At 37.2% G+C, this 21,916-nt stretch overlaps 1 protein-coding gene and 1 long non-coding RNA gene across 3 annotated transcripts; one reads left to right on the forward strand and one right to left on the reverse strand.

The window, feature by feature from the left end:
* Nucleotides 1-152: 152 nt before the first annotated feature.
* LOC100891589 lies at nucleotides 153-20,546 on the reverse strand. Of its 2 annotated transcripts, XM_030991962.1 has the most exons (8): nucleotides 20,386-20,546; nucleotides 19,530-19,668; nucleotides 8,714-8,867; nucleotides 8,135-8,222; nucleotides 5,638-5,964; nucleotides 3,526-3,735; nucleotides 2,591-2,726; nucleotides 2,326-2,344 (listed from the first exon to the last, which is right to left on the reverse strand). In XM_030991962.1, the coding sequence occupies exons 2-7, from the start codon at nucleotides 19,571-19,573 to the stop codon at nucleotides 2,617-2,619; spliced, it is 933 nt and encodes a 310-aa protein (XP_030847822.1). In that variant the 5' UTR covers nucleotides 19,574-19,668; nucleotides 20,386-20,546; the 3' UTR covers nucleotides 2,326-2,344; nucleotides 2,591-2,616. The 2 variants fall into 2 exon arrangements, with proteins under 2 accessions (XP_030847821.1, XP_030847822.1); XM_030991961.1 differs by having other exon boundaries at nucleotides 153-2,726.
* LOC105445369 lies at nucleotides 10,307-12,777 on the forward strand. The gene is made up of 3 exons (XR_973375.2): nucleotides 10,307-10,468; nucleotides 11,817-11,916; nucleotides 12,678-12,777. It is a non-coding gene; the product is annotated as an uncharacterized LOC105445369 (long non-coding RNA).
* Nucleotides 20,547-21,916: the final 1,370 nt, after the last annotated feature.

The raw sequence follows: 21,916 nt of genomic DNA on the forward strand, positions 1-21,916 counted from the left end.
CTGCCCATCTCTCTTTTCTTGCCTGCACATTTACTTCTTTCCTTTCCTTCGTTTAACCCTGTCTCTTGCCAATTCATCTTTGAAAAGTATTACAATTCCATAAACTACAAGTACTACAAGAAATGAAAAATGAAACAGTCAATCAACACAAATATCTATCAGAAGTATTTAATTTAATTTGAGAAAAAAATTGATGTATCATATACACTCTCTACCATCTACTCAAAATAGTTTCTTTCTCTATACACATACTCTTTGGAAAGCTGAAATTGATGAATACTGTTAAAAGTTCTGCCTCTACCATTATTTACAACAATCAAAAGAAGAACAAAAGGTATACTATAACATATAAACTATCTGCAAAACAAAGTTGGCACTGCACAGAAAGAAAACAAGATAAAGGACTGCCTATGCAGCAGATTTTTAAATCATGTTTAATAATTAAGACCAATCCAAGACCGCGGTGGAGTGATGCATTTCTTTAGCAAGCCGTGATTCCTAACATGTTACTAAACGTAACCTCATTAAAAACGCTGTATGCACACGGTGAAATATCTTCATATGCTAAGGAATACAGCATGATACAAGGCACCATATAAAACATTTGAATAAGATGACAATAGAATTAGGCAATACAAATTTGCATGAATACACTCTATGTCACCTTATACATGTATAAACATTATTCCCACGAAGATATAAAACTAGGCACTTAAATCTATTTCCAAAATGAATCGTAAATTTCTGTCGTAGGCACATTATTACTTAAACATATTTCACAGCAACACACGGTTCAGGATGCATTACAAAAAATAAAAAAATGATAGATTAGACAATCGATTTCCTATGGTTCATAAAAATCAGGATTATTTCAACATAATGAAATTATGAACATTAGAACTACAAAAATGTAGGAAACAGATGCGATTAACCAAGCATTCACAAATTCACTAGTGTACTGATGTATATGCCTATTGTAGTAGTACCGTACTCTTTTTTTTCATCCAATAAAAAACATATAAATTCGACAAATCCCATGAATACCAAGCTGAATTCAAGTTACATTTCTATACATCCCAGTTCACTGTTACACCAAAAGAAAGTTCTTTGCATGTTCATAAACATGTATGTACATGTAGCGTCTCTGCTTGTTAAGCAAAAGATGCAGTGTAAAATCCATAATTGGAAGAACTGGCATAATTCTGCAGCCAATTTCATGTGTCAAACTCACGTTAAGATAAATCATTTGTGCTAAAGAAAAACAAAGGTTTTAAATATCATTTTTAATGTAGACAATTAATCCTACTCCTAAAACATTCTATTTGGCATCAAAGAATGGACTTGCATAAAATAGGACTGGACAAATTGTAAAAGTGCAGCTAAAATGTTTGGAAGACTACTGATATTATAAACTTTCAGAAACTTAATAATGATAAAGATATTCAGTTCTTGTATAGCGCATATCACATAAGAACGTCCCCAGGCACTTCCAAAGAGCTTTGGAAATTATTACCCTAGCTCCGGCAGCCGTTATCATCGCACTGTGCATTTCAAGGAATAATCCTACCAGGTACCCATTTACCTGACCAGGGTCAGCACACTGGCCATCAATAAGATGCAATACGGTCTGGCCTTGGAGATTCCTCAGTCACACTGCATACCACCCCCTCACCGATTCTTTCCCATTTCCTGTCTGCTGTGTCGTCGGTCTGGCCTCGGTCTCGTTGGTGGGACTGGAGTATGACTGCAACTTCATATCCTGCACCCTCTTGAAAGTTCAATTCATGAAGCCATGTACAGTACAGATTTGATATACAGTCAAACCTGTCTATAGCGATTGCCCAAGGGAAACAAAAAAGGTGGTCTTTGTAGACAGGTTTCTTTAGTACATGTTTCAATGAGAAACCAATTTCAAGGGAAACAAAGAATGTGGTCTTTGTAAACAGGTGGTCACTGAAGCAGGTTTGACTGTACATGTAGGGTTGTCCTCCGTTAGCCTTGGTTGAAACCAAGAAGTATGGCACTTCAGCATTGAATACGGAGTGGCAGTGATGATGAAGTACAAAGCTTCTATCTTTGGTGGATACCCATCATGACTGCTCTGAAACATGCCTTGCAGCCTTGCAGGATTCAGCAGTGCGGTAATCATAATACCCAAGAATAAATAAGATAATCCTATAGAATTAAATATTCTCAAAAGAAACCACCACATTCTTGTGCTAGACATAGCATGGAACCACTTGAAGAATTCCCTACTGCCAAGAATACACACAATAAAGTTTATCAAATATTTTTTTCTTCTTCTATTCAACATTGTCCTTGTGCTTCCTGAAGTCTAAGTAGTGGTACAGACTAAGGTTCTCCATATTTCTATTCCACACTGTCCTTGTGTTTCCTAACATGTATTCTTTTGAAGACTGTCATGTAAAACAGACTCAGTTTCTACATACTTCTATTCCACACTGTCCTTGCGTTTTCTCGGGAGTGTTCTCTTGAGATCGGTGCTGCAGAACAGACTCAGTTTCTCCATACTTCTATTCCACACTGTCCTTGTGTTTTCTAGGAAGTGTTACCTTCAAGTCCATGCTGCAGAACAGACTCAGTTTCTCCATATGTCTATTCTACACTGTCCTTGCGTTTTCTCGGGAGTGTTCTCTTGAGATCGGTGCTGTAGACCAGACTCAGTTTTTCCATTGAATCATTCAAGTTTTCCTTGGAGCCTTTCTCTGAAAGAAAGAAACAAAACAAAAATCATGTTTGATCAGTCAATTTGAAAGCTTGTCACAAGATATTTGTAAATTCATATCAACGGTTACAATCACTTCTGGTTATGAAGGAAAATAAATTGTAACAAAATCAAATGACTCATAATGATGCATTCGCGACTACAAATACATAATATCTGACAAAGATACTAGTAACAATGAGCAGAGATGGCAACCTCTTGACACAAAAAAACAGACTGAGTATCCTAAAAAATCAGATTTTGGAGAGAAAAATCAGACTTTCACGGCCCATCGGCCCCGGGCAAGTAAAATTTCAGAAAAATGTTTGCTCTTTCATTAAAATTTAATGAGAAAATTGTAAAGCAAATTTTTTGTTGGGGTTGCGGGGGTTTACTTGTACATGTTTCTATGCGATTCTGCTGTTTTTATGGTGGTTTTTTTTCCTTTTCTTATTTTGTTTTTGTTTTTGTGTATTTTTTTTGGAAAAAATGATGAAAAATTGTAATTTAAGATTTTAAGATCGTATTTCACTCTTATTATCGTACTAAATACGATTTAATCGTACTGGTTGGCATCTCTGAATGAGTATAGAAGCCGATTATTGACGTCTCGGGCAAAGCACAGTTGCGAGCTCACCTCGGGCATAGTTTTTACCATGCCCCTCAAAGCAGTCAACATTTGTATACTATTATAATTAAAGCAACTTGACATACAATTTTAAGAATGAAGAGAATATTCAGTCGCATAGGAGACAATAATTCTAAGGTATAAAAATGGAAAGAAAATGAAATTTTCTTACCTTTTGACTTTTGACCTCTGTAGTAACCTGTGTTGACCCTCCTTGTCTCCTCGACCTCTTCCTGTGCACGAGGTCTCCTCTGGAATTGCTTGGGCCGGACGGGTAGTTTGGGCGGAGATCTCCATACAGTGGTGTCAGCCGCGTACTGCTGCTTTCTGGTACCCATCAAGTACTTATAGTATCTATCACACTCTTCCTTTGTATGAAAACCTGCAGAGAAATAATGAATGAGACATATGTAATATACATTGATGCATAGCATATTCCTTGTAAGTATTACAAATTACTTGTCAGTATACAATACTGATAGCTTTGCTCTTTTTATATGTTTCATTGTTTCTTTTATTGTCTCTTTAAGGGAATTTTAATTGTTGGTGTTGTATAGCGATCAAGAAATTAAAAGCAGGGGCAGCTCCCCACTCCTTTCGGGGTTAAAGATTGTCTCACAGATCAGTTTTAGGTATGCATAAAGATACTTGTTTTGTAAATTGTTTTGCCAAAGAAATAGATTAGATTAATTGAAATGTTTTAATAATACTAGAGATTACATAGTACACTCTGTAGTTTTAACATGCATTCTCTGACATAACCTCTAGTTGGCTAAAATTTATAAAGCATTGTCGGCATCAAACACTTATAAAAAAGAAGCAAAACTCAAAGCGCCTCCCCTCCCCTCCTTTAAAAAAAAAACTAAACTAGAAATATCGCAATCTGTATTGCCGCGCAATGCGAATGTATCCCCCGGCAGTGGCAGCGATTTTGTGTTATCCTTATGTGGAAGAAGGGACAAAGATTCCCTCTCCTCTTTGTGAAACAAAAGGATGACGTAGAGATTGCCGCAAGTGGCTCAGACTATTGTCAAGACTAGGAGCAGCATCACCAAAACAATAGGTGTGTAGATCAGATTATGATGCATATTTATAGAAAATTTGAAAGAAATGTGATTTGCATAGCGACACAAGATATTCCTTTAAATATGACCTTTGACCCTATAAGAGATGGAATACTGGGGGGTAGCAGCACCAAATTTGTGGAGGTCTAGAGTAAACTATAATGAACCTTAATACAAGCAGCATCACTAAAATCTATAGGCTTGTAGATTATACCAAGATACACCTTTGTTCAAAATTTGAACAAAATCCCTTTAGAAATGTGGCCTATAGAGCGCACACAAACCATCCACAGAAATATGGCCTTGTACCCTATAGAAGACGGAACACTGGGGGCAGCATCACCAAAAGTTATAGGTATGTAGATTATACCAGGATACACCTCCATACAAAATTTGAAAGAAATCCGTCAAGAAATGTGGCAGTTAGAGCGCACACTAGAGTGCACACAAGACATCTATCAAAATATGACCTTTGACCCTATAAAAGACGGAACATTGGAGGCAGCATCACTAAAATCTATAGGCTTGTAGATTATACCAAGATACACCTTCGTTCAAAATTTGAACAAAATCCCTTTAAAAATGTGGCCTATAGAGCGCACACAAACCATCCACAGAAATATGGCCTTGTACCCTATAGAAGACGGAACACTGGGGGCAGCATCACCAAAAGTTATAGGTATGTAGATTATACCAGGATACACCTCCATACAAAATTTGAAAGAAATCCATCAAGAAATGTGGCAGTGAGAGCGCACACAAGAATATGACGCGGCGGCGGCGGCGGCGGCGTAACGCTGCTGAATCCAAAGTACCCCACCGGCATACTGCCGGGGGATACAATTATACATTGTACATACATGTATTCAGTCTGAGAATTTGAGGGTTGAACAATGCATTTGGAATAAGAATGCCTAGGTTCTTGTGCAGTTTATTTCAATTACAGGGAAACAAAGTTAAGTTAACCTTTAGAGTTCATGGCAATTTTCCATAATCTTGGAGGCATAGAAGTGATTAAAGGGGGTGTAGCATGGCAAATACTGGTTAACGCCATCTACGACTTCTTTTGGACAACTGCACGTAAACAAATAGACCGTGATAAACTTTTTGTTCGTCCGTAGTCGTATAATACCGATTGGCCCCAAGTCAGGTCATGGGAAAGACAAGTAGTCTCGTCATGCTACACCCCTTTAAAATCAAGAGACCTAGAGGATACATACCCGTCTCTACTTGGTGATTTAGAATCTGTTTGTATCTCCTCTGCTGAAGCTGTTTCAGGTTACCCACGCTGTACACACTCGCCGTATGCCACAGATACTCCCTCTGACCGGGGTCAAGGTCCGGGTGGTTCAGCTTCGGACTGTCGTCAAATGCCGTGGGAAGACTGAGAGGGCGCCGCAGCGGCTTGCGGTAGACCGAGTAGGGTCGGTGGTACTCGTAGAAGCCGGGGGCATCGCGGGAGACTTGGCTGGTGATGCGATGGGTGTAGGCCCGGTCTAGCGAGGAGGATTCAGATGAGACATCTGATATGTTGTCTGCTGAATTGCCTGTAAGAAAAAGAGAAGGGAGGGATAGATCATTATTAACCAGAGTTGCCAACCTTGTGCGAACCAAAAAAGGAATTCATTAAAATGAAACTTACAACCAAGGGCGACACATTTCCAATGCAGGAATGTCCATTCCTCATGCTTTTTTTTTCCATATTAGGACCTATAGTTTATTTACAAGTAGGTATTTTTTGTTGTTGTTATTTTGGTACTATCGGCATTTCATTCATCTTGAGAATAATTTTATCTTCAAATATGTTTTTACCTCAGTTGTCTATTGAATTTATGATCAAATCAACATTCTAGGGCAGTTGTTTGTTGTGCGGTATGTACAAATTATTTTTTTATTTTGTTTTAATTAAAAAAAATATTTTAAAAAAATATTTTAAAAAAATATTTTTTTGAAGAAAAAACGAACTACCCTAATTTGGAGGAAAAAACAGATTAATTCCAGGAAAAACATACCGGTAATGGTTGGCAGCTCTGATTAACCCTGTTAATCTTGAGATTATTAGGGATGGAGTGACTGGAGTCTATCAAAAATGTGTTTTATAACAAATCAAATCACATCCAACAGTTTAATTCTCCTATATTTTCAACCAGAATTATGAAGAAATCCCTGTATCATGCATACAGTATACCATAGACACCAAAATAAATAGTAGACCCTAAAATGAAATTCTACATATCTTTTAAAGCTAACATACTCAGTGTGTTGCTGTTATTGCACATCAGCCTGAATATTCTTGAGATAATGTATATGACTCTTTTTCCTGTTTTCTTTTCTTTCATACACTCTCCCCAAAATGAAAAGCCCAGCTAGATAGTCAGCTAACAATAAATTCAGTCTGCATTCAAATTCTTTGACCAAATTATCCCATATTATACAACACCTACGTGAATCCCTGTCATTTGATTGGAGGATTGTTGGTCACATGATATTCAATAGATGGTATATTGCACGGTCGTGCATTTTTGGTTATATGCGCCGTGCATTTTTGGTTATATGCAGACTGCGTACCTCTCTGCCGTGCGCGCGCGCGTATCCCTGCGTGTATCTGACGCGAAGGCAATCTGAATGTAATCGAGAAGGCTTGAATCCAACTTTAATTTATCTTTTATAAGGAGTAAAGCATAATTTGTTGATTGACATTCTATTAGATCTTCTTCGATGTTGTATAAAACAAATAATGAATGTTATTCATTCGTTCAATGGTGCGAATATTTTCATTCGTTGAAAGATTAACATTAATTCTATTCAACTCGGCTGACGCCTCGTTGAATAGAATGTTAATCTTTCAACTCATGAAAATATTCGCACTATTGAACTCATAACCATTCATTATTTGTATATTAAAGGCTTATGATATTGCACAAGTAGGCCTATATAGTACAAGCATAGAATAACCCTACTCCTAACAAATCCTACTCAATAGGTTACTACCTGGGTCTGTATGGTAGACAGGATCATTGGTGGATGTCATAGTCACAATCTCTTTATTATAAAAGAGGTTTAAGTGAGTCACAAGCACAGCTTAAAAGTGAACAATGAAAGTCTCATCCCCTTAAAACCCATTAGCAGTACTATTATCCTGCATGACTAACAATCCTCATATTGTTGTGTTTCCTCGCTGCATTGTAGAGACTCTATTTACCAGCTATATCTTTCTTCTTTTTGTTTTTATCTTCAAGTAGGAAATCCTTGAATATTCTGTCCAGATAAAGAATCATACACTTAAGCATGTACAGGAACACAGGAACATCCAGGCCGTATACTGTTGATCCCTATTAAGACAATTTTGATTGTGGTGTACACACAAAAACGCTTGCAACTTTGGGACGATTGTTGGGGGTTTCTTGATTAATCGAAAATTCGAAATGGATATAGTCAACAACAAAAATAGGGGGGGGGAATAATGCTTAGAGAGAGAGAGAGAGATACCAAAATCAAGGGATGGAAGACAGACAGACAGAATGAGACAAAGAGGGAGAAAGAGGGAGAAAGAGGAGGAGCAATAGGGAATGAAAGATAGAGCAAGAGGGAGAGAGTGAGGGCATGATAGAGAGAGATACAGAAGTCAAGGAATTGGAGACAGACAGACAGACGGAAAGAGACAGAGAGAAAGAGAGAGAGAGAGAGAGAGAGAGAGAGAGAATGTTTATATTTTACCTTGTTTATGTCTTGGTTTAGAAGGCTTAGCTGGCTTCCTGTGTCTTTGAAGACGTGAAGGAGCCGTCTGGGTTCTGAAATGATTTGGCTGAAAACGAAAAGAAAATGATGTTATGGTGATATTACATGAGAGATACATTTTCAGGTACAGTATGTGATATTAGATATTACCATTTTCAAAGAACGTTAATAAATATTCCATTAGGTTTTTTACTTTTTTAATCTCTACTTTCCAAGGAATTCAATTCTCGGGCTACCAGGTGGATTTATAAATTAATAACATATCAATTCATTATATACAAATTCAATTAGAAATTTATGGTTAAATCCTATTGTCTCTGTATCTTTTTTTTTTAAAGCTTGAGGTATTGGTGAAGAACATGACAGTGATTTCATGGTGAAATTTCCACAACATCTGAAAATACATATCATACGGTTTCTCTATCTGGAATTCTGGAACATTTTCAAAATTTTCAAAAAATCAATTTAAATTTCCTAGGAAATTGAGAAATTGGTGGAGAATCTGAAAGTGATTTTACCACAGAATATGTATGACAAATCAAGATTCTAGTGACTTACTGCAGTCTTGGGCCTACTTCGGAGCTTGTATTCTGTGGAAGAGACAGACTCTGCCGTGACACTGCCAGTGTCTGCATCACTCTCTACCTGAAGATCACATTGACTGCTTGTGTCCAGATGGCTGACAGCTTGGGGTTGGTCTGGGGATGTAGGGCTACAATCAGAAGAAAATGATTTCTTGAAAAGGTAATGATGGGATCATGACCTGTCCCCTTTCCCACACACTAATCTGATTTTCTTCTTCTAATTTGCATCTACCTGTAGGTTAAAAATCCCTCGTAACATCCCCTCCTCCCAAGGTAGGCCATGATGACCAGAAAGCTTGCCAAAAATTGTATTTATTTTACCTGACATAGCAACAAATTACTCATCCTAATTCTTCTCATGGAATAGAAATAAATGCAACAAGAGAAGAGATACAGTATTCCAACACTTCACAATATTTCTGACCTAAATATATAAGGAAAAAGGAAACTGGAATGAAACTTATTAAAATTGTTTTTACATGTACATAATAATAATAATAGCCTAATAGTCCACTCCAAATTTTATTAAACCGAAACGGAAATTCTTTTTGCCCAATTGATCGTGAGCCCGGCAGCCACTGAGCAGCGCCAGATCGACGTTGCTCTATCCCTTATTGTTGAACGCCAAACAAGGTAGCAACAACTCCCATCTTTTAACGTCTTTTGGTATGACGCGGCCGGGATTCGAACCCACGACCTCCCGGTTGTGTGGCGGACGCTCTACTGACTGAGCCAACACTCCGGTATGTATGTACATGTACAGGTGTACAGTATGTATTCCACTTGTATCAAAAGATACATACCGGTATTCTAAATATTTTGATGTTCCACTCTTGGTTTGTGAATCATTTAAAAGTAAATATCCGAAAGAAACTGCAATTTAAGTCTGCTGGTCATTGTTGTCTCTTACAGTCTCTTACAGGGAACTACTCTAAAAAGAAAGCAGACAAATCAAAGCAGCAAACTGGTGAAAGTTTGAATGAAATTGGACAAAAATGACAACAGTTAAGAATTTTTAAAGTTGTAAATCACTAGTATACATCTGGGTACTTCAAATTGCCTGAATAGGCAGTGTCAGTGTGACACTTTCCCATTCATTCCATCACACAAAATAACCAAAATGTCAATTGAGTCAGGAGGGTCTTTTCTTTTTTTAGAGGACATTTAATAATATGCTACCCACAATATATAGAGACATCATGCTCCAAGGGAGAAGGCACTTAGGATAAAAACTGAAATTTATGATGTTTGTGTACACTACACTACAAACATGTCCATGAGTATTTCACAATCCAATGACAATGACATGTCCATGAGTAGGCCTATTTCACAATCCAATGACAATGACATGTCCATGAGTAGGCCTATTTCACAATCCAATGACAATATTATCAATTTGCAATGCACTGATTTTTTTTAATCTAATACTATTTCAAACACTCATAATTTTGTTATTATTGGTCCAATTTATTTCTACCTTTAGCCATTCTGTTTCTCTCATTTTTGTCCTGCTTCATTAAAAAATTGGATTGCCCCTAAAGTGTTGGGAGCTCCACAAATTTGATGGCAAAAATTCACTTAAATTTTATAATGTGAAAGAGGATGTCATAAAGTCATATTTCTGCAAGGATTTTTCTTCTATGGTACAGAGACAATTCAGTCTGTGTCTGTGACAGTTCTAACATTTATTGGATATCTCCTGCATACACCGACAATCTCAGCTAAACTGGTAAGAAATATTGGAAATTAATTTCAATGTCTTGATTTCATACCAATTTGTTGTATCTGAGGGGTAGTAGAAACAATTTTTGGCTTCCTCAAGTGCAGAAATTATTAGGCAAAGGGTTCGGGTATTCCCCAATCTAACCTTTCACCCAATGAACAATATACCTTCAATACTATTGTCTGCAGGGTGTATCCAGGTGAATAATAGAGAGAGAGAGAGAGAGAGAGAGAGAGAGAGAGAGAGAGGGAGAGAGAGAGGGGGGGGGGGGGGGGGGGGGGGTAACCAACCCATGTTCATGTACATGTAGCTTTCCTTTTTTCCTCTTTAAATGGTTAGATATATTTGATGATGTATTAAAGATGAAGTTGAATTCTGGTCATGCGATTGCATTGTGAAAGAAACGGTGTGGAACCGACCAGAAAAGGTTGATCATCTAGCATATACAATGTAAGAATTTGTGTGTATTGCAAGGTTCTGGAATCATCAAAATGATAAGAAATTTGGCCAAGTCTTGGTAAAGTTACAAACACTGTACACAGAAAGATGTATATGGGACTACACGAACACGTGGCGTAAAAAGCCGGCCCCCCCCCCCCCCGATTTTTACGATGTTACATGCATATTTAGAATATGAAGGCATTTGGAGATCCATGCTTTTCAGGGAACATGTCTTATCTGATGTTCTTCCACACTTGCATAATAAGAATGAGTAACGCTCACAAATTATTTTTCACCTCTTCCCAGAACTCGACCTTCTCTTTGATTATATGATTCGTTCAATATCATTATTACGTTGTAATTAGTTTTGTACCTTTGGAAAAGACCATACAGAGAAATAAATAAATCAAATAATGATAAGTATCAACGTTTACAAATTTTCATCAATATCATCAGATTTAAGATACATGTAATCCCTGAAGCAGCTTTTCCAAGCTATACTCTGCAGACAACGACAGAACGGTGTAAAATGTTTCATAAAACAGTGAGGCGCGACTAAAAGCCATGCTGCCATAGTTTACAGCATACTGGAACCTACTGATGACAGGAAGGGCGGGTCTTATCACTTTGCCCTTGCCAGATTTTGTCTTAAATGACACAAAATTGTATACCTCTAAATCGGCCAAAAACCTGGGTGTTACCATAAACACTGCTCTCAATGTGAAAGCTCACATACCTATAAAGGAGATTATGTAAAGCTGCATCTTATGATATCCACAGAATTGGTAAAATTAGGAAATTTCTAGATATACCCACTACAGAAAGACTGATACATGCATTAATCACTTCCCATTTAGACTACTGTAATGGCCTCCTTGTTAATTTTCCACCCTCCAACCTTGTTCCTCTTCAGCGTATCCAAAATACTGCCGCTCGTCTAGTTACCCGCTCAAGACCTTACAAAGAGATTACTCCGATCCTCCGCAATTTTCACTGGCTGCCAGTAATTCAAGGTATCCAATTTAAAGTTCTTCCCCTTGCTTTTAAAATCTGTATTTAAACGGTGAATGCCCCACGTACCTTTCCAGTCTCGTAAAATCCAAACCCCCCTCCTCCACGTTGCGTGCTTCAACTTCCTCTCACTTTCAACTAATTCCTGGCCCTTGTGTGAAAACAAGATACGGTGATAGAGCACTTTCTTTAGCCCCCCCCCCCCCCCCCCCCCAGTTGTGGAATAGCCTCCCGTCCTACATCCAAAATGCTCCTTCTATACACACTTTCAAAGTAATATTAAAAACCCATTTGTTCAAATCCATATCATTAATTTCTGTTTTCTCTAAACATGTCACAATAAATAAATAGATGTTGTACTACTACAATTATGAAATAAGTAATCTTTAGGATAATATATTATTCATTTATTTATCTGTAACAAACGGTATTGTAATTTTTGTGAATAAATTCTTGCTGTCATCCTGGCTTTTAATTTGTGTTAGGACAGCGCTTCACTTGATTGCCGCTGGGACAACAGCACCACTGCACCTAGAAACAAGTACTAGGCGCGTTATAAATCTGATTTATTATTATTATTAAAGCATGACTTGGGCCCCTAGCATTGAGTGGCATACCACTCTCTTTAAAAGTCACCACGTTGCTTCTTTGAAATAAGTTATATAGCAGTAGCTGTCATATCAATCTCCCAAGAAAGAAATCAGTATATTTAATATAATCATTAAGTGAAATTATATCCAATGTTTTCATCTTTCCATCACAGTACTCGTGAATATATAGATTCAAGATGTCTGAGATTCAAGAAATGCTGAGGATGGAGGAGGAAAGGCAGAGAGAGGAAGAGGAAAGGCAAAGGGAAGAGGAAAGAGAGGAAGAGGAAAGGCAAAGAGAGGAAGAAAGGCAAAGAGAGGAGGAAAGGCAAAGAGAGGAAGAAATGCAGAGAGAGGAAGAGGAAAGGCAAAGGGAAGAGGAAAGAGAGGAAGAGGAAAGGCAAAGAGAGGAAGAAAGGCAAAGAGAGGAGGAAAGGCAAAGAGAGGAAGAAATGCAGAGAGAGGAAGAGGAAAGGCAAAGGGAAGAGGAAAGAGAGGAAGAGGAAAGAGAGGAAGAGGAAAGGCAAAGAGAGGAAGAAAGGCAAAGAGAGGAGGAAAGGCAAAGAGAGGAAGAAATGCAGAGAGAGGAAGAGGAAAGGCAAAGGGAAGAGGAAAGAGAGGAAGAGGAAAGGCAAAGAGAGGAAGAAAGGCAAAGAGAGGAGGAAAGGCAAAGAGAGGAAGAAATGCAGAGAGAGGAAGAGGAAAGGCAAAGGGAAGAGGAAAGAGAGGAAGAGGAAAGAGAGGAAGAGGAAAGGCAAAGAGAGGAAGAAAGGCAAAGAGAGGAGGAAAGGCAAAGAGAGGAAGAAATGCAGAGAGAGGAAGAGGAAAGGCAAAGGGAAGAGGAAAGAGAGGAAGAGGAAAGGCAAAGAGAGGAAGAAAGGCAAAGAGAGGAGGAAAGGCAAAGAGAGGAAGAAATGCAGAGAGAGGAAGAGGAAAGGCAGAGAGAGGAAGAGGAAAGAGAGGAAGAGGATATGCAAAGAGAGGAATGGCAGAGAGAGGAAGAGGAATGGCAGAATTAGGAGGAAAGGCAAAGAGAGGATGAAATGCAGAGAATGGAGGAGGAAAGGCAGAGAGGAGGGAGAAGGAGGAGGAGGAGGAGGAAGAGGAGGAAAGGCAGAGAGAGGAGGAAAGGCAGATCCATTCATATCTCACAAGACTGATAATACTAATCAGGTAATATACCGGTAGCCTAAAAATCACATTCCACCAACCAATGCACTCCAACATCTGCTGAAGTGGCTGAAGGTACAGAGCTAACCAGACGTAAAGTGGCAAGTACAGATACGTGTACCCAGAGTGAGTCTGCAACTGACCAAGGTGACCAAGCAATGAATAGTTGTGTCGCCAACAACATAGTAATGATTAATTAAATTATCAAGCAATGATTTCGAGTTCGACCAACCTGGAAGAAAGTGCCACATTAGGCCTGTCTCAATCAGCTCGATATTGCCATATATCCCGCTATTTGAACTATTATATAATGAATACTATGAATAATTATAGGCTGATATCCGTGTTATCTGTTTTTAGCAAAATATTTGAAAAGATTTTATGTGATCAATTGACTCGTTTTATTAGTAAAAATAATATTATGTATGAAAATCAATTTGCTTTTAGAAAAGGATACAGTACTTGCCATGCTCTTCTTGATTTTATTGATAAAGTTGCAAATGCTTTTGAACTTAATGAATTTTTAATTGGTGTATTTCTAGACTTATCCAAAGCTTTTGATTGTATTGATCATAATATTTTAATAAATATGTTTTTATGGTATAAGAGGAATTCCTCTTCTTTTAATTAAAAATTAAAAATTATTTATCAAACCGAAAGCAATATGTTAGCTTCGGTAATTATTACTCTGATCACAGCACTATTTTAACTGGTGTGCCTCAAGGTTCTAATCTTGGCCCGCTCTTGTTTTTACTGTATATCAATGACTTGCCATCTGTAAGCAATATTTTATCTTCTATTTTGTTTGCTGATGACACCACTCTGTTTTTATCTGGTAAAGATCCCGTAGAAATAAATATTCTATTGAATTCTGAAATTGTTAAAATACACAAGCAGTTCCTTGCCAATAAATTGTTGATTAATTTTGAAAAAACAAACTATGTAACTTTTAAAACAAGAAATAAATATGTAAATGAAGCTGCTATCAAGATTTGTATAAATAGTAAAGAAATTAAGCAAGTACACCAAGTTACTTTCTTAGGCGTCATTATTGATGAAAACTTAACGTGGAAGGACCATTTCTAACAAGCTGTCAAAGGTCATTGGTGTTTTAAATAGACTCAAAGATATTTTACCATTACGCATACTTGTATAATTGTATACATGTAACTCTATGATTTTGCCTTATTTTAATTATTGTATTATTGTATGGGGCAACTGCGCTTCGTATCTGCTTCAAAAGCTACTTTTATTACAAAAAAGAGCTGTCAGGGTTATAACAAACTCATATTATAGAGCACATACAGGTACATTGTTTTTTAAGCTGAAGTTTTTGAAACTTTATGATCTACATGTATATGACATAAGTATTGGATCTTTTATGTTCTCTTACATGTACAATATAACTACTTTACCTGATTGTTTTAATAATTATTTTATTTTTAATAGAGATATAAATCAATATAGTACTAGAAATTCACACAAACTTTATGTTCCTTCATTTCGCTATAATTTGTCAAGAACAGTAATAAAATATAAAGGATCCATTATTTGGAATAACTTACCAGATTCTCTCAAAGCATGCCCAACATTGTCTAGTTTTAAGCGTAATTTTAAACACAAACAAATATCAAGTTACAATATACTTTTTTAGCTTTTATTAATTCTGCCTGTCCTTGTATGTATATGTCTTAGTTAATGTAATGGCTATATTGTCAATATTTTGCTTTTAATTACTGAAGATTTTACTTTTGGAGTTGTAGAAAAAGGGGACCAGCCTAGATAGGTCAATGGCTTTTTCTGGTCCCTCACATCCCTACTCCACCCATTAATCATTTTTAGTGTTACTGTTGTTTTATTTGTTCTTATTATATTTTATATATATTGCATTTTGTATAATTGTATTTTGAATGTTATAATGATGTTTTTATTGGATGTGAAATAAAATGAACTTGAACTTGAACTATCCCGATCGCAAATTTACCAGCTAATTTACATCTTCATCAGCCCGAAGACGCAATAAGCGGAATATTTGGTCGGGATCATATCCCAAGATATCTCGGTCTAGTTTGCAAAATATACCGCTATTTTCCAAATAGCGGGATAGTTTGCACCGTCTTCATCAGACCAAATATCCCGATCCCATCATGCACAACGATTTCCACTTTTCTGTGTATACTGTAAGTAAACTAGCTTGGAGCATGTGCTCTAACCTGCGCTGCATGCATGCACAGCCGGTACTTGTTTACGTTTTACAGCGTGCGTAAAATCTTAAATCCGCACGCTGGTCATACATTCGGTCTCTGAATTGTGCATGCGTCAATCTCAAGATTATTTTTTTCAAGCTAGTTTGTGATGAGCGTATCGGTCTGGTGAAGACGTGATTTTGAGTATCGAGATAATATCCGGAGTCTGAAACTAGCGGGATATTTGGCAATCTGAAACTAACTGATGAAGACAGACCTATTGTGTTACAAATGGCAAATGCAAAATCGATTATAAATCGAATACATGTACCTGTAGATTTACAGTTGTGTCATGCATATATACATGTACCTATTATAGATCAAATGTACTTCTAACATTAATACAGTCATACATAACATTGGAGGGAATGTTTAATACAATATATTTAAAGAAACATGTAGCCAATTCATTGATAATTCACAGATAAATGCATTTAACAGTTTTATAGGTCTCTCTAGATCAATAACATGTAGAAAAGGCGGATGAGAGAAATAGCGAGGGTGAATATAAATCTAAACTTTTTTCTTATTTTAGTTCTCACTAGAAATTTCCAATGATGTACATGTACAAACAATTTGGTCATTGCAATTGATATAACCACTGAAAAAAAAAAAAGCAAATAAACAAATTCCATACTCAAATGTGAGGACTATTTTCACCTTTTGCCTGTTCAAAGTACAAAAGCTATACACTATATGCTACGAACTATAAATCCATGGTAATTCCAATAATACCACTCGATATGTGTACTCCTTTTGGGGCAAGAGGTTCCTGATTGCACTCAGTTGATAAACTAGATTAAATCTAGTATTATACATGTATATCTTGTCGCAAATTTGTAATGAATTATAGTATTATCATATAATGTCAGCAATATACATATATATTTCACCTACATTTTAGTGATTAAATGATATATATGGGGATTTGGGAGTGTGGGCGGTGCATTTCTATGATGTGCGGTGGTGGACTATTTTATTGAATGAAAGGAAAGTGGAGACTAATGGTTGAAAATAATTTAATTAAAAAAACATGAGTTACAATGATACGCTCATTCATTTGTTGATAGATACAAATTCAATCATTCTTTTTTCAATTTGCGATATGTTCTGACTTTATCTTATTGTATCTACTGTTGTAATTTAAAAGAATGTAGATGAAATATTTGTAAATGCTACCGGTATCCACAATGTTATAAGAATATTAGCTTTTAAGTATCAGCAAAAAGCCACTGAATTATACAACACTCTTCTTTGCATAATGTAGAAATATGTATTTACATGTATAATGGTGTGGTAGTCAGGTATATTGGTGTGGTAGTCAGGTATAATGGTGTGGTAGTCAGACATACTATACATGTACAACCTGTGTGATACTATTCAGTACTTTGACAAGGTCTAGGAGTAGAAGGCATTTTAATAGATATTATAGTTTCAAATACAAAACTGATAATATTGAATCTATGAATGAATGTAGATATTGCCCAATCATTCCAAATAGTTTATGGCTCCTCAAATTCAACATTGTCATATATGTAAAACGTATATAGCCATTCATACAGGTACATGAAGTTGCATTCTTACTTACAGTGCCTGGTTGATTTATGTAGCAATAAAAAATAATATCAGTTTGCCTTCATAACTATGTGTATCATTCGTTATTGTGTCAAGAGAGAAACAAATCAACATCGCAATCATGATGGAAGCAATGCATTGAGGGTGTAATGTGAACGTAAGGTGTTAACCCTGGTTCTAGCTCTTAGGAAAACAACCATCGATAATACAGGAAAGTATAGCAAAGACTAAAGAGAGGTGGGAGAGACCGACAGAAATAGAAAGAGAAAGACAGAGAGAGAGAGAGAGAGAGAGAGAGAGAGAGGGGGGAGGGGGGAGAGGGGGGGGGGGGGGAGGGGGGAGGGAAGATGAGAAAGAGAGATAGGGAGGGGTAGACAAATGGATGGAGTGATAATAAGAGAGTGAGGGAATGGTATAACTACTGTATAAGAAGTTTCTTGGTAATGTCCAACACGACTGCAAACACTTCATAGATACTATGTCCCTATTGCACCCAACATCAAATTCAGTAGAACTATGTCATGTACTATCTGTGAAATTCAAACATTAGCAGTGTCCTAGTATTTTTTCTTTGGTAATAACATACTGTACATGTCAAACAAGTAACAAACATGAGCATTTCCATTTGTCTGTAGACATCAATTACCCACTACTTGTAATGGCCAAAATGAATCTGACTCTTTGTGCAGCACAAAACGTACGACCATTCAGTAAAAGGGTCTGAAAATCAGACTATTACTTAGGTGATTGCAATTACTAAAGTTGATTTGACAAATAATGGTCGTTTTTTCCCACTAAAAGCCATTTTGAAGCCCTTTCTTTATGAGGAATTTCTAAATTAGTATTGTCTTTCAAATGCCGTTGGAATTTAACCTTTTCTTTTAGGGGGGGGCCTGCAAATGGGACATACATGTACAGTAGTACCTTTAACAGGACTGGGATGAGAAAATAAAGATAATCAATGGTATAAATGTATGTCAAACGAATGTAGTGTTTATACTATTGCTATAAACATTGATCTTTCCTTCTCATTGGTAAACATGGTGTATTTATTCAATGGCTAGTCACAGACAATAGACCTCATAAGCATCTCTTTCTTTCTATTGCTGCAGAGTTTTATTATGCAGGCACTGTTAACAGCACAATAGATCGTGTTTACACTGTCTTGGGGTATTGGGGCTGTACAGAGGGCACTCTGTCTTGGTATGTGAGTTTGCTATGTCATAATAGACATTAACATAGAGTAATGTTTTGTTCACATTTAAACATTTATTTGATATGTGAAATCCTTCCACCACATGTACTTCAAATTAAAAACAGATTCCTCTTTATATTCCATCTTCTTCAAAACATCCACTTGTCAGGAAATCTATACATGTAGGTCAATCTAACTTGTTTACAAACTTATAGGCCTACCAAGAGTTTCACAGCATAAATAGGGGTAGTGACCCCTACACACCCTCTCCACTTTGTATTAAAAAGATAAGCAGAAGTATGGTTTATACAAACCCAATGGACTGATTCCTCTGAATAAAAGTCACTAACTGCTCTTTAACATTATATCTCAGTGAGGTCTACAGTAATTAGTGTAAACTACACTGAATATTATTTAAAAACTTGTCCAAATCTCTTTTTTAAAGAAAGTACACACCCCCCCCCCTTAAAAAAAACACATTGTAAACAGGGCCATTTTTCAAAATCTTTATAATTCTAACCTCTTGGACATCCCATAGGATCATGTGATCATTATATAATTAACACTTGCTTCTATGGGATGTCTGCGAAATTGTAGACTGACAGTTTTGAGACACTGGCCCCTGGTTTCATTTCAATAGCCCACCTGCCAACCTTTCAAAGCAAAACTTAGGAATACGTGCAGTAATTTTGTAAACTTTTAACACAGAAGTTTTGATAAAGAAAGGAATCTAGGATGTGTAACATTAATTTGAGGGCCAAAAAGGCAAAAGGTAGGAATAATTCCTCCAAAATGTAATAGCCAGTGAAGCAAAGTCCTTATTTCCTTAATCTACCCACCTTTCCCTGTCTGATGCTGGTTGTCCACTCTCTTCATCAGGCATGTCGAATATCAGAAGGAAACACAGACCACAAGTCACAAATATCTGTCCAGCACGTTCCTGCCTTGAATTTATAATCGCTCCTCCATGACAGTCATCTGATGAAATGATAAATAAAAGGAATGTATTTTATAATAGATTTGATGATGATTCGTAATAAAGACCTTGACCTTGACTGCAGCAAATCTGAGAAGATGTCACATAAAATAGGGTCTACAGTAAATTTATATAGATCTAGGCCTAGATTTCTAGGCCTAAAGATTTAGTCTAGATTTAGACCTATACTTGTACAATACATGTAGATCTAGGTCTAGACTACTCTAGATCTATATGGCCTAAGAAAATAAGAAAAAATATCCTAACAAACACTACTTTCTCATTTTACAAGTAGATCTATGTACACTATTTGTATCAGCTCCTGCATTGAAAAAATGTTTGTGTTATTTCATTTGTTTATCCAGAATCCAAAATTCTGAATCACTCGATCAGTTCATGACTGATTAGTGTGATACCTAGACTATAACGATTCGGGATATCACACTCTTTCAAAACATGTTTGATAACCTTTCGTTCATAGCTGACTTTTAAAATAAATGACAATTTTCTGAGTGTAGATCTAATCTAGACTAGATCTAACTGTTAGATTTCTAGGTCTAAACTTTTTTTTTTTTAATCGCATGGTCAGCGGACAAGCCTTCGTTCACGACGCCGGGACTCCGGGGCACCGCGCGGATAGTCCTTGGCCTCAGAGAGTTTGGGGGCGTTCAAGAACTTGGTAGGAAATATTAACAGACAGAAACAAAACGATTTCTTACCTTTAAAATTCTCGACCAGTCCAGCTGTAATAGTTTCCACGGACCAGGGATAGTTAAAAAGTTTGAACAGAAAACAATTCAAGTATTTTCCTCACTTCACAATCGGTGAATCACAGCTCCACGAACTCCGCTGGCTGGCCTGTGTTAATGTTCCATCTTAGGCGCGCGAACAACGTACGTACGTACGAATATAAATGCGTACGTACGTACGGCTCGTCCCGTCACTAAGCGACGTATACGCTCGAGGAGATTTGGCCCCACCCCTAAGGTACTTCTAGCTATATGCGGCATAATGCCCCTTATGAGCAGTAGAGTTAGCTTCAATCATGAGCTTGATATCTTCGTGTAAATGCAGCTCTTAGCTGAAAGGTTGTTGATCTGTTTTGAAAAGGTTTCCTTCGAACTAAAAAAGAATAGAAAATGATTTCAGTCTACACGGTACCTATTAAATATCCTTGGCTAATGTTTTGGCCAGATGGTCTCAGTCCGGGGGAGTCCGGGTCTCATGCCCCAGGGCCTAAACCCATCAACTTTCCAGTGTCTAAATTTTGTGAGTGAGCCCCCCCCCCCCCCCCCCCCCCCCCCGCCCCAATATCATGATACGTACATATCACATATATATTACAAGGTTATATGCTCACCTCCTTGCCAAATATTGATATTGTCACAATCGTTGCAGGGAAAGGGGAGCATAAAGGGGGAGAGGGGGGGGGGGGGGGGGGGAGGACGGAAGGGGAGGGGCTACTGTCCCCCAACACCCTCTCACTTGGCATGTTCAGTTGTGCGAGTTGATCAAAAATATAATCAATGATGATAGTCCTACCAATAAATAAGATACTGTACAAGTCCAGATAATGTTTAAAAATCTTTGATAAAATAACAGCATTTTGTAGGCTTTCACTATCCTGACATTTGTGGATTACCACCCCCCCCCCCCCCCCCCCCCCCCCCCCCTCCTTCTGCAGTGAGGTACAGAGAAAGGGAATGGGGAACTCCTTATTATATTTTGGGACACAAGCGGCTTGAACGGGCCCTCCTTTTAAAACCTGATCTGTTAGTTTTAGAGGCAGGATGGGAGGGGGGGGGGGGGGTGAGAAGAAAACATAACCCTTTTCTTTGTCATATTTTTAAAAGCATTGCATGGTTTTGTGTCCCCCACTTTCTGAAGAGAAAGAGAGAGAGAGAGAGAGAGAGAGAGAGAGAGAGAGAGAGCATACACTATGACATCAGAAAGCAGGAAACAGTTCATTAAATAAAAAAAGTACAAAGAATATCCCCCAAAATTACCAAATAACTATTGCAAAAGAAATTAGATCTTGAATATTTTGCATGATGAAATAAGCCACATAAATATTGTTTACAATATACTTACGAGAAGGTAAGGTATTTTATCATTTTTTGTTCATCTTTGATTATGAAAAATAAAAATAAAACTCTCTCACAATTTGAGCATATGAACATATCTGCCAAGTATTTTTATTGGTATTCTTCTTTGAGGTATATTAGGGTACGTACTGAGGAAAACAAAGGC

Source organism: Strongylocentrotus purpuratus, unplaced genomic scaffold, assembly GCF_000002235.5.
Source record: "Strongylocentrotus purpuratus isolate Spur 01 unplaced genomic scaffold, Spur_5.0 spur5_scaffold_2, whole genome shotgun sequence".
In the NCBI taxonomy this organism is placed as follows: Eukaryota; Metazoa; Echinodermata; class Echinoidea; order Camarodonta; family Strongylocentrotidae; genus Strongylocentrotus; species Strongylocentrotus purpuratus.

Bases quoted from the DNA above. Each gene is read 5' to 3' on its own strand.
- LOC100891589 (XM_030991961.1), bottom strand. From the start codon at position 19,573: ATGCCTGATGAAGAGAGTGGACAACCAGCATCAGACAGGGAAAG. The intron at 8,223-8,713 runs GTAAGTCACTAG...TTTCGTTTTCAG, and splicing joins GAAGTAGGCCCAAGACTGCA to CCAAATCATTTCAGAACCCA. The intron at 5,965-8,134 runs GTAAAATATAAA...TTTTTCTTACAG, and splicing joins TAAACCAAGACATAAACAAG to GCAATTCAGCAGACAACATA.